The sequence below is a fragment of the Gallus gallus genome, chromosome Z, assembly GCF_016699485.2.
Source record: "Gallus gallus isolate bGalGal1 chromosome Z, bGalGal1.mat.broiler.GRCg7b, whole genome shotgun sequence".
In the NCBI taxonomy this organism is placed as follows: Eukaryota; Metazoa; Chordata; class Aves; order Galliformes; family Phasianidae; genus Gallus; species Gallus gallus.
The window spans coordinates 17635598-17648638 of NC_052572.1; the positions used below are offsets into that span (position 1 = coordinate 17635598).

At 40.2% G+C, this 13041-nt stretch overlaps 1 protein-coding gene and 1 long non-coding RNA gene across 3 annotated transcripts in view; one reads left to right on the forward strand and one right to left on the reverse strand.

The window, feature by feature from the left end:
• Window positions 1-13041, forward strand: part of LOC107051943 — a 41948-nt gene that overhangs the window by 9376 nt on the left and 19531 nt on the right. The gene's annotated exons all lie outside the window — the stretch shown is intronic.
• Window positions 1-13041, reverse strand: part of ANKRD55 (ankyrin repeat domain 55) — a 51040-nt gene that overhangs the window by 1306 nt on the left and 36693 nt on the right. For both annotated transcript variants that reach the window (XM_015277573.4, XM_040655937.2), the window contains exon 10: window positions 8584-8685. In XM_015277573.4, the coding sequence (XP_015133059.1) occupies window positions 8584-8685 (102 nt within the window). The remainder of the gene's footprint in view (window positions 1-8583; window positions 8686-13041) is intronic.

The following is a 13041-nucleotide window of genomic DNA, read 5'->3' on the forward strand; positions in this document are numbered from 1 at the left end:
TGCAGGTCACAGGCCACAAAAAACAGCCAAATACTCTCAGCACACTTAAGACTCATACTGAAACACAAGAGCCACAGCTATTGTGTGTTTCATGTATTTCAGGAGTCATGGAAGAAGATGCAGATTTGGAGCATGTGTAACTTCCACCTTACAATCAGCACTGTAACAATGTTGTGTTTTGGAGTTAACACAGTTTTATGCCTTCTCTAAATTCAAGTCCTCAAGCTCCATCATTCAGACAACTTGTTAACTTATTTCACAAGTTTTTAAAAGGAGAATCCAAGACCTTAATAATAGACCTATTTTTTCTCCACCCTTGACTTTATTTTATTCTCAAGCTCTTTAATTTAAACATTTATTGCTTCTTTGTTTGTTTGTTTTTCATTCTGACCATGTAAGGCATTTCCAATAGGAGTTAACACCATCCCTATTTTGGCTACAGAATCTTCCTTGCTATTCTTCACATTAATATTTTCCTGATTGCTGTCTCAAGCCATCAGCAATTTCCTTCCATCTTCATCTGTCATACAAGAGACTATTAATGTTTACATCTGAGATGTTCTATTTTTCGTTTCATCCGAACAGCCACAGCAGCTTCCAGGAAGTTATTTTGTTTCTCTATCTTTTTTGGCGACTTCATCCTTTGAAATAAGCCACAAATGTTTCCCACTGGTCAGGTATTCAAAGCCATTCTGTAACTGGTATCACGCTTGTGTCCTGACTCTTAACATGCAGGAAGAATTTTGCTATTAAGCAAAAAATGACTTTTTCAGCCTTCTTCATAAAGATAATTTTCCTAGTGCAAGTAGAAGAAGATTCTACAGAAGTTTCATGGGAATCCTACATAATTCCAGATAAACATCTGAAGTTCATAGTGATTTATAATGTTTTAAAAGAGGCTTATTAGAAATAACAGACCACATCATCCACTGGTGTGAAATGGGTAACTACTGCAGTCAGTGCACCTATGGTAAGATGGACCTTATAAGTTAATTTTAATCGTAAAATTCCACCTAAGCAAATTAAACCTTTAATACACTTGAGGAACTTACGGACAGAATAATGGATGGAGTGTCTTGTGTGCTGTAAATTAAAAAGACAAGAAAACAGGACATAAGAGATTACAGATAAGTTAACGTAATTTTTCTACCTAAAAGCTTTCCATGCTAGGTGTTTCTCAGAAGTAAGTCTTTGAACATATGAAGTCAAACTTCTCACTTTTCATCAAGAAATAAAGAGTCACTGGGACACTGGCACACTGAATGCAGGAGAAGTGAGAAATTATGTAATTTTAACAAGGAAGGAATATTAACTTTGCCACAAGTTTTCAGAATAAGAAAAAGGTGCATCCTTTAGACCTGATGAAGAAGGCTCCTAAGGTGGAGAACAAGTTTATAATGTAAAATTACCTGGATAAATTGAAGAAATGGCAAGAAATTCAGATAATAAAATTCAGCAAAGGAATATGCATAATACATTAGATAGGATATTTAAGACACACAAATGAAAAAAACCCTAAACCACCAAAGTCAACAGGAAAAATGGAAATAATTGGCTAGGTCAGCAGCAGTAGCACAGCTAACAGGATGCAGCCTGTGCTAAAGTGAAAAAATACACTGCAAAATTTCAAACAGAAACTCTGAACCTTCCACGCCTCAGTAAAGAGGAAGCACAAAAGTCTTGTCGTGCAAGAACTTCTGTGCCTGTAGATTTATCAAGCACGTAGTTAAGAAATCAGGAATTTACCTCATTGAAGACATGTCTTCAGTGGGCACTGAAAAAATTTTGCATTTATGAATTTTTTCACTGTACACCTCGGTCACCCTGAAAGTAATGCCTCCTATTTATTTCCATAGAAACTACAACAGATACAAAGAGCACAATAACACTATTTGATAGAGCAAGTTTCTAGCTTCAGAACACTCTTTTTCAACATAGTAACTGCCATTAGCTACGCATTTTTGCCCAAGATGAAAAGGAGCTTGCATGGAGTGCTTGTAAAAATCTATGCCACTGGAGGTGGCCAACTGCTTCACAACTGCTACAATCTCATTGTTGTAGGACAGTGCTGAGCATGCAGCCATTTTTCTCTGGTCTGAAAAGATAGAGGTCAGAAGGCACCAAATCTGGACTCTACAGTGAGTGTGGTAGGCCAGTTCAGCCAAGACTGGAAATGTGATCTACAGTCTTTACGCTGGTATGGGGCCTGGCATTATTGTCTTGCAAGAGAGAAGTTGTCTTATTTGACCTGACTCTGAAAGTTCAAGCCTTCAGCTCAGTCAGCATCACGATGTAGCAATAAGAATTGATGTTTGTCTGAGTTTTCCAGGAAATCCAGAAGGACCAGCCCTTTCCTAGCCCAAAAGGCAGTGCACATCTCTTTAGCTGCTGAGGGCTGTGTCTTTCTTTTCAATGCGGTATTCACATCTTCTCATTCCTTGGACTGCTATCTTCAGTCTGGCTTGTGGTGGAGACACCACATCTCATCACTGGTAATGATGTGACCTAGGAAACTGTCATTTTCAGCCTTGTCTTTGTTCAATACATACTGACAAACTTGCATTCAGTGTTCTTTGTATTCTCATGTGAGCACTGGTCTGACCTACCGCATGCAAACTTTGTGATATTCTGTCACTGTCACCATCATTTCCAGTGCACTGAAGCAGATATTCAGTTCTACATACAGTTCCTTAGTTGTAATCTGACGCTTTGTTGGATGAGCTGGTTAAGATGGCTGTCAGGAATGTGGCTTGTCTTTCACATTGCTGTTGTCATTGCTGAAATGCACCACCCACCACCTCACTGTTTTCACATCCACTGTTTGGACTCCATAAATGTTCAGCAAATGTCAGTGAATGTCAGTGGCTGCCATTTTTTCCACATAGAAGAATTCAATGGCACTTCCATGTCAGATTCCATTTTGTCAGACTGCCCCTCTGCTGCCATCTGTCGCTCGGCAACAAAATAGAATGGAATATTGGTGGGAAGATTCCACCTCTACTGCCACACCACCACCATCTGCCTCTGATGTCTCGGGCCAACATAATAAGATAGAGATTACTTTTGGAGCATTCCTTGTACACTGTAAAAGAGACTGAAGTTCTTACTGTCTTCCCCTGTATTATGTGCCATATGATCATGTCAACATTTATTATTTATTTATCAAGACTCATCAGGTATTTATTTGTGGCAAAGCAGAATCTTCACAGAGAGGATTTAATAATTTGGAAGACGCTTTTCCATTTCAGACTATTTTCAGTACAATTCAAATTGTGTCAGCCTGGCAGGCAACACTGTATGAGACTGGCCTGGCTCTTGGCAATTTAATTAATTTCACTGATCATACTCAAGGTTCGTTTATGTTCAGAAGTTCAGAAAATGACTTAGTTCCCCTTAGTGAAACAAAAGAAAAAGCACAATTAATACTTTGCTTTAGTTTATACTGAATGTGCGTGAGTCAGGGGTAAACACAAGGTACAAGACCATATACTGTGTGACACATGGTAGAATACTTAGTGTTCATTGAAGTTTTGCCATGAAACTCAAATGCATAATGAGAGAGTCAGTTGTTTTCCTATGTTCATGCATTCAGTGTTTACATCTGTGTGAAAAATCTCCAGAAAGCTTTATGTACTAGATAAGCTCTTAATGTTAGGGTTAAGTAGGATGAAAGCTATATCTTAATTCTACCCCCCCACACTAGAAAGCTATCACAAACCCATAATCCTTCAATGAAGGGAAAAACAGCATCTAAACGTCCATACTGCTTACCTAGTTCTACATACTATACTCAAGACTTTGGCATAGGATATGCTATCAGAATTTCAGGACTAGGTCACTGATGATTTTGAAATAATATTTATCATAAGAAGTATTATTATTTGTATTGAAACACAGACCACTGAACCCAGCACTGCAGTCCCTGAGATACAGAACCCTTCAGTCGAGTCACCACACTTCCTGAAATTATACAGAGCAAAAGCACTGGTAATTATTTGTGTTCAGAAGGCAGTCAGTTACCCAGGAAGGAGTGATGCTAAAAGAACTACCAATTCAGGAAGCCTTTTTCACTCACAAGGGACTCTGGAGCAGTTGTTGTTATAAACTGCAGAGACTAGAATAGCACTGTCAGGAAGGCATTGCTGAAGGATTATGTACTATCCAGGAGAAGGGATGCTCTTTGATTCTTTCGTTTACAAACAGTGAAACATGGTGACCCTCTGCAGATAGAACGATGCTTCATGGAATGCTTTGCTGTTAACTTAGGAAAGAAGAAATTTCAAATCATGATAAATAAAAGTAAAAGCAGCTACTAACCTCCAGATAACATTGTTAAATGACCTGCAGAAATAGATCTTCCTTTTTTTGCTCAACAAGTAATAACCTCACAATGGTTTCAGACCTTTCTTGCCACATGAAGAAGTGAGAGCAACAGAGATTTCTCTTGAAGTTCCATATTTACTTGGAAAATGCTTCTGGCATGGTGTGATCAGTGTGCAACTGCTGTTAAGTGTTGTCCAGGGGTCCTTGGGAGAATTGTGTGATGAGGTAGGAAGGGTGTTTGGGTGTAAAAGAGATGTCAGTTCATGACAATGCTACTCACAAAGACATATGAAGTAACTCTTCAGCCCTGGGAACATCTGCAGTATGGGAGCATATGGCTTAAAGTCGCTGAAGTCCATTGCTAATATTGTCCTACTAGCTTGAATTTTCAAATGTACTTACTTGGAGGTTAAAAAATCTCTCATTTTTTTCATTGTCCTTCCTTTTCTAGGAGATGTTTCTTCTTTTTGTTTATTTCTGACAAGTTTCAGTTCTCTTTCTAATTTTTGCTTATTTTATCTTTCCAGTTCCCTGGTTGCTTTTTATTTTTATTTTTTCCCCACTGGTTTTGTTGCATGCACACATCTAATGTAATGAAACTAGCAGAAAAACACAAATGTTTGTACTCAAAATTCATCACTGGAGCCATTTGCCTGAGTAATGTCTGTGACTGGAACAGTAACATTTATAGGGCTGGATGGAGGGTAACTGAAATTTTGGCTCTGAAATAGATATTTGGAAAGCCCTAGGATCAAATAGGTCATTTATGTTAACAAAGAAGAAACTTAATCTGTTTGAAAATAGAATCTTAGAACCATGAAATCAAAGAATGGTTTGGGTTGAAAGGGACTTTTAAGGTCACATAGTTCCAACCCCTCTGCTAAAGGCAGAGACGCTTCACTCTAAATCAGGTTGGTTAAAGCCCCATCCAGCCTGGCTTTGAATGTTTCCCGTGAAGGGGCATTCACAGCCCCATTGGGCAACCTGTTCCAGTGTCTCACCACCCTCTCAGTAAAGAATTTCTTTCTAATATCTAGTCTAAATCTACCCTCTTCCAGTTTAAAGCCATTTCCCCTCTTCCTGTCACTACAAGCCCTTACAGAAAGTCCCTCTCCAGCTTTCCTGTAGGCCCCATTCAGGTACTGGAAGGCCACTATAAGGTCTTCTTGGAGTCTTCTGTTCTCCCGGCTGAAGAACCCCAGGTGTCTCAGCTTGTCCTCATAGGGGAGGTGCTCCAGCACCCTGATCATCTTCACAGCCCTCCTCTGGACCTGCTCCAACAGTTTGATGTACTTCTTAGGTTGAGGCCTACAAAACTGGACACAGTACTCCAAGTGGGGTCTCACAAGAGCAGAGTAGAGGGACAGAATTGCCTTCAACCTACTGGTCATGTTTCTTCTGATGCAACCCAGAATACGGTTGGCCTTCTGGTCTGCAAGCATACATTTCTGGCTCATGTTGAATCTTTCATCAATCACCACTCCCAAATCCTTCTCCTCAGACCTGCTCTCAAGCCATTCTCTGCCCAACCTGTATCAGTGCTTGAGATTGCCCTGACCCAGATGTGGGACCTTGCAGCTGGCCTTGTTGAACTTCATGAGGTTAGCATGGGCCCACCTCTCAAGCCTGTCCAGGTCCCTCTGGATGGCATCCCTTCCCTCTAGTGTGTCAACAGCAACACTCAGCTTGGTGTCATCTGCAAACTTGCTGAGCGTGCACCCAATCCCACTGCCCAAACTGTCTGCAAAGATGTTAAATAACAGCGGTCCCAACACCGATCCCCGAGGAACACAACCTGTCACCCACTTCCACTTGGACACTGAGCCATTGACCACAACTCCCGGAATGCAACCATCCAGGCAATTCCTTATCTAGAAAGTGATCCATCCATCAAATCAATTTTTCTACAATTTGGCACCAAGGATGTCATGTGGGACAATGTCAAATGCTTTGCACAAATCCATGTAAAACTTAAATAACTTTCCTTTTCTTTTATTATCTTGAACCATTGTTTGGGCGGTAGTGCTACTTGTATAAATGTACTTTGTTAGTCCATTATGTGATGATTATTAACTCTAATAAGCATATCTTATTTGCAGAGCATGTTTTCTGGCATGAGACTATAAGTAAAATTTTGTTTCCTTGTGTTCATTTCTGCAAAAATACCAGTGATTCCAAAACATTTTTGTTTTTTATAATTTTGCTTACAACAATGTTTTGAGTAGAAGACAGAGAATGTCAGTAGAAAGCTTGAAAACAGAAAGAAAACTTGGAGCTGAGGTTTTCAGAGCAGTTGGAAGATTTTCTTTCTTCCAAGGAGGCAGAGAATACCACCTCAGTATTCCACAGCCTTTTGCATTTACTGTGCAGCAGCACAGGAGGATTCTTAATTTCCTGTACACGATCTGATGTTCTCTATAAAGTTACCTCTGCTATTTCATTTTTAGTAATGTCATAATGCAGTATTGCTTCATAAGCTCAGATCACGAGAGGGAAAGGATTTTATATTTAGCCCTGAAGGCTAAATTCTTTAGGATCTGGCTAATCTTCAGAATGACAAATAGTAAACTACAAATCCTTATTCAAAATTCACTGGGAGATTTGGATAGTTGAACACAAGAAAGTGAGGAGTAGTTTTTGCATGCATGCAAAGGACATCCCAGTCCCTGGCTAGATCCAGACTGAGATGTTCACTGACTCTTGTCACTCTGTCTGGGCTGTGGGAGCAGGGTGAGGCTATCCTTGGCCTTTGGGTAGGACCTGGCTTCTAACTGTGTTAGGAATGAGGATCTGGCTGACACTGCAGAGGAAAAAAGGCTGCTGCTCTCTCTACTCATTCTTTGTCTTTTTTTTTTTCTTTTTTTTTTCCCCCTCTCTCAAACGTTTTAGAAGCTTCCCTGAAACTGTCGTTAGAATGAGAGAACTGAATGATTCCCACCCTCAAGTATGAACAAGTCTAGTACTTAGGACATAGTGGGACCTGTCTTGGAAATTAAGAAGGAACTTCTATTTTGAAAACTTGATGGTCTTGATCTAAACCTCTTCCCTCAAATTTTTACCAGCAAAAGGACATAAGAATCAGTGTCCATTATGATATTTTTCCTCTGCTCTGGAAAGCAAATGTAGCACCAAACTTTCCTCTCTGTTGATACAGATCACTTCTGTTAGATGAGCTCTATGAAATGAAGAGGAGAAAAGGGCTGTGATCAGCAGCACAAAGTCCATCTGGAAGTGGGCCAGTCAATAGTGAAATAGCCCTGGTGCTGATACAGTGGCCAATACCACTTAACATCTTCATTAATGACTTGGATGATGACACAGGGTGCATCCTCAGCATGTTTGCAAGCAATAAAAAGCCCTGAGAAATGGCTGATACAGCAGGTGGAAGTAATGCCATTCAGAGAGCCTAGATAGGCTGCAGATATGGACTGAGAAGGGTCTTGTGATGTTCAACAAAGTGAAATGCAAAATCCTGCCAATGGGGAGGAATGGCATCCTGCATGCAATACATGCTGGGTGGGGATCAGCTGCATGGAAAGCGGATTGTCAGAAAGGAACATGGTGTCCTGATAGACAGCTAGCTGAACAAGAGCCAGCAATGTGCCATTCTGGCAAAGACAGCCAACAGCAACCCGGGCTGTGTTAGGAAGTGTAGCCTGCGGGTTGAGGGAGGTGGGGCATCCACAGCTGGAGTACAGAGCTCAGTGCTGGGGCCCCTGCCACCACAGGGATATGGACAAAGTAAATCAAGTCCAGTGAAGGGTAATAGGATGATTAAGGGGCTGGAGGACCTGATATCAGCGGACAATCTGAAAGAGTGACTTTTTAGCTTTGAGAAGAGAAGGCAGCTCAGAGGAATCTTATCAGTATATGTAAATGCCTGGCAGGGGGGGGTAAGGAAGAAAGAGCCAGATTCAGTGATATCCATGACAGGAAAAGACTCAGGGAGCACAAATTTAAATACAGAAAATTCTATTTAAACAGAAGAAGTAACTTTTACTCTGAGGGTGGTCAAACACTTGAAAAGGTTGCCCAGAGAGATTGTGTAGTCCCATCACTGGCGATAATCAAAACCTAACTCTGTGGTCCAGAGCAATCTACTGTGGGTAACACTACTGTGAGCAGGCGTGTTGGAGTAGGGAGCATACAGTAGCGCTTTTGAGACCACCCATTCTGTGTTGCTGTGAGGAAGGGGAACGTGAGCTCCCTGAAACCCTCAGGTGCAGCATGATATTGTAGCAAAGGTTTGCCTGTACTTACATCTCTGGGCACAGTGGTTGGGTAGAGGAGCCAGGCTGTCCCTCACAGGAGTAGGTTCTTTTATTTTGGGTTGGTCTATGGATATCTTCTGAAAATTTTTACCTGTGGAAGAAAAAGATAATCTATTATTATGTGAAAATAATTGTAAGCAATAAGATACACAGCTGATCACTGGTTTCTGGAAAAAAAAAAAAAGTAATCTAGTAATTCTCAAAAATATGTAATAATAAGAAATCACCAACTGAAAATAGCTCTTCACACATTTAAATAATGACTGATTTAGTATAACCTTTTGTAAGCTTTTCCATCTCTCTTGTATAATACAGTAATTGGTGCTCAAACAGCCACATTCCAGTAGCCAGATCTACATAAGAATATTTGGAAAATAGGTACAGTGATTTTTTATGCAGGCAGATAGAGATTGAATAAGGGGGAGTGTACTCCAAAGGAAAGTAGATTTTGGTTAGGTGTTAGGAGGAATTTTTTTACTCATACCGTGATGAGGCCCTGGCCCAGGCTGCCCAGAGAAGCTATGGGTGCCCAATCCTTGGAGGTGCTCAAGGCCAGGTTGGATGGGGCCCTGAGCAGTCTGAGCTGGTGGGCGGCAGCCCTGCCTGCAGCAGGGGACTGGAACTAGACTATGTATCTTTGACGTGCCTTCCAGCCCAACCAGCTCTATACAAATAGAGTTCAACTCCTGGTTGGAAAGTCAGGCTAGTGGTAGTCTTTCAGCAGTAAAGATGAGCTTTGAGAGGGTTTTGCTGCAGGTGAAATATAGCAGAACTGATATAAATGGATACAGATTCTTACTAAACAATGCTTTTTGGCAGTTTGTTTTTATCAAGAAAAATAGATGCTGGGAAATGAAAATGTCTAATTGTGCTTTTTTTTTACTGGCTATGATTACAACTAACTTTGGTGTAGAAAATACAATGTATTAAGAGATATAGTGCATTTCACTTTATAAATACTACATCAAATATAATTAAAAAAAAAAAAAGTAGGAAATCAACCTCCAAGTCAACATTTTTCCCACATCCCTTCCCTGTCTTGATCATATTCTGTGATGTCTGAGTCCCTCGAAGTTTTACTTTTTGTTATTCCTAAATCTGAAATGAGTCTTGTAAGGAGTCTTAGGCCATCTTGGCAAATCGCTGCTTTCCCAGCATTGCACTGCAACACAGCTCACTGCAGAGCAAGCATATGCTCTGTTGGCATGCAGAGATGAGGGAAGACAGAGTACATCTAGAACAACATCTTAAGAAACAACAAAGATGAAATGATGTAAATTGTGCTGATGACTTTGTAGCTGGCATTGAATATACATTGGATATATGTATGCACTACTGGATTGTACAAGATAAATCTACAGAAAAACAGTTACAGAACAGTTTCCTATTGGTGCACCGAAGTAACTGTGAAGACCACTGTGTTAACATTAAGCTAAATGGTTTCTGTGTGAAAAGAGCTAATGCAGTGTTTACCAGTCAAAACCGCCATATACCAGTGCAGTCTTCAGCTTGGAATGGGACAAGATTCTGGTCCAAAGTCCATGGCAGCTGATAGGCACTGGATCATTCCATTGACTCCTATGTGTAAAACTAATGTATGTTGGGCTAATGCGTGAAGAAAGTAAGTGTTATAGATGACCTGTGTCACAGTCAGTCTAATACACACAGTATTTGTTCTCCTTTTCCCATGTTTTATTCTTCAGTTACACTTTAATACCTCTCCAAGATAATCACCATGTGTGTAAAAATTAGCGAATGTCTTTTATACATATTGAATCCTCTGTGCACAAATAAATAAATACATAGATAGCAGAAACTCAAGTCAGCTGCTTCCACTGGTGATTCAAGTTATATTGGTTTTATTGTGATGCTTATTCTGAGAACTAACAGATTTTTATATATGTACCATTACAGCCTTGATAAGGGGGAAGTTGTTTTTTCCTGTAAAGGAATACATTTATTTCATAAACAGGGATATCTGGCAGCAAAACAACAGTACAGAGCATAATTATGTTTGCAAGACTGATATGGACGTTTGGAAAAGAAACCGTGTCTACAAGTTCTGGCATCAAGAGGAACTATTCTTCTGCTCTTCCTTCCTATATGCTCTACATAATATCTGAGAACAAAAGCTTTTCCTTCTTTAGACATTGTCTTTGTCACTGTAAGTGCATATTTACAATAGCATTTGAAATGGAAAGGAGGTTATTTCTTGATTATAAAATGCAAAATTCTTCACAAGTTGTTCTTTTATTTTCCTTTTTCTTTGGATAAATGAACCACATCATCCTGTTCTTGTTTTTGTTCTGTTTTGTTTTGTTTTGTTTTTGAAGCCTCCTTTTGTCCCTGTCACTTGGAATATCTCCAGTTATACAATTTTTCCAATGAAACATAGGTGGTAGTGCGTTTTGCAAAAAGAGATAATTGCAATCCTCGTAAGCACAAAATGCTTCAGATAGTGGATACCAGCTCAGCCATGTGGCTTCCAAGGACTCCTCTTGCAATACTGGCAGCAGGTTTTGGTACAATTCGTCTTTGTTCTCCTCAGCAGATAGTAAGACAAACCATGATAGGTAAGTCTCACTCCTACCCACAATGACCTTTCTCCTTTGAATAAGTGTCAGGACTCAGCTAATAAATTGACTCATCTTTCCTTTCCAGCAGCACAGAAAACAGAACAAAAAGTCTCCAGAAATCCCCATCTATGTGTGAAGTGCCTTAGTAGAAATATGAACAAAAAAGAGCTGTGACTTTATGGTATGGTCATGCAAGACAATTAATGCTGCGTGTCAGCTGAAAAAATAATTTTTAAATTGAGTTCCCCTAGGTTATTGATGCCCGTGATCCTGTTCTGGATAGTCCATGATTAGAAGACTATGTGGAGCCATCACAGTCTTGAGAAACAGAGTATTAAGACTTCAGCGTCCATCGAAGACCAGATGTTGTTTTTCCCCTCAGCTAGGCCTCCTGCAGTAAAAAAGCAATGAGGAAATGTCTTTCTGGGAGAGCTGCCTGTGCAGCACTGCAGGCTGGGTGGGAGCCAGGCTTACTCTACTTCTGATCTCTGCAATCCATGCAGGCACAGCACTTACTTCTGTGCTGGAGACCTGGAGGCCCTGAAGCTCATAAAGGCCCTTGTAGCTCTAATTCACAGCAAGGGAGGTAGCTTTAATTACAGGGGCAGATAGATTTGAATCACACATGAGCATGAAAAGAAGTAAGCTGTTCATTTTATTATGAAAAAAATTTAGCCAATATCTGGGTTGTGCAATGCACACCTACCAAACGTTCTCTGCCTCCTTAACATGCTCTTGTTGCACTTGCTTCAATGCAAGTCCTTCATGCTGCCTGTAGGAATCTTTTCATTGTTTGAAGGTTTTGTTACAGGGAGCAGGTACACAGAGTACTGAGGTTTCTGCAGTCTCAGGCTTTTTTCTTCAGAGGAAGATAATAAACTGCCAGAGCTCTGTTCTTTCTTTGGACATAGAAGAACAACTCCCATTGTAATAATTAGAAGGTAATGGATAGGTTTGTGCTCTCATTCATGCATACAGACTGCTCTTCCTCTACTGAATCCTACTGCAAGCATGAAGCCCTGAGGGTCTGTTCTCAGTCATTTGCCTGGCTGTGGTTTTTTTTGCCATAGGGTGTTCATAGAAAATCACTTGTCCTTCTATCCAACAAGCAAGGATTTAATCATACCATTTTCTACAGTCATAAGAAAAATCTATAATTGTGTACTAAATACCATGGCGTTTCCCCATCAAATGTATTCATAGTCTAACTGATTTCATCAATAAATGTTCCCCACAGTCATCCTCAGGTTTGGTTTATCCACTTTTAGCTCATTTCTCCTCCTGCTGAACACACAAATGTTTCATTTTATTTAGGTTGTAAGGGAGCCCTGCAGGTTTTCTTGTCTTCTACATAAGAGCTGAAGCTTGCAGACCTCAGTATAGGAAGAATTACGCTGGAACATTCCTTGACAGCCATGTGGAGGTTGGGGTTCGTATGGCTGAGTGAACAGCTGAAGAATGCACAGTAAAAAAGTAGTTATGCCTATAAACCAGGTTTGTTTAGTTTTCAGGAACTTGGCCTGATGTTCAGGAAGTGGACCTTTCTGAATAGCTCCTTTTTATGCTGGAAAACTATTTCCAGCCTCGATTTGCACAATGTAAAATCACCCGAAGTTCTGAAATTGCCTTATCTTCTCTTACTATTAGAGAATTCAATCCTGATTTGCAATTCTATTAACCTCTTCATTTATAAGTTAGCACAGTTTGCCAGGACATGCAGAGCTCGACAGTGACCTGACTTAACTGCGGGCTCCTCTCAGAATGGGTCTCTGTTCACTGCTCTGAAGGATAATGGCTCATATTTGCTGAGAGGAGGTTAGATTAATTTGTTGTGTAATGTTTACTCCTTGTAATGATGTACTGGTAAGTTT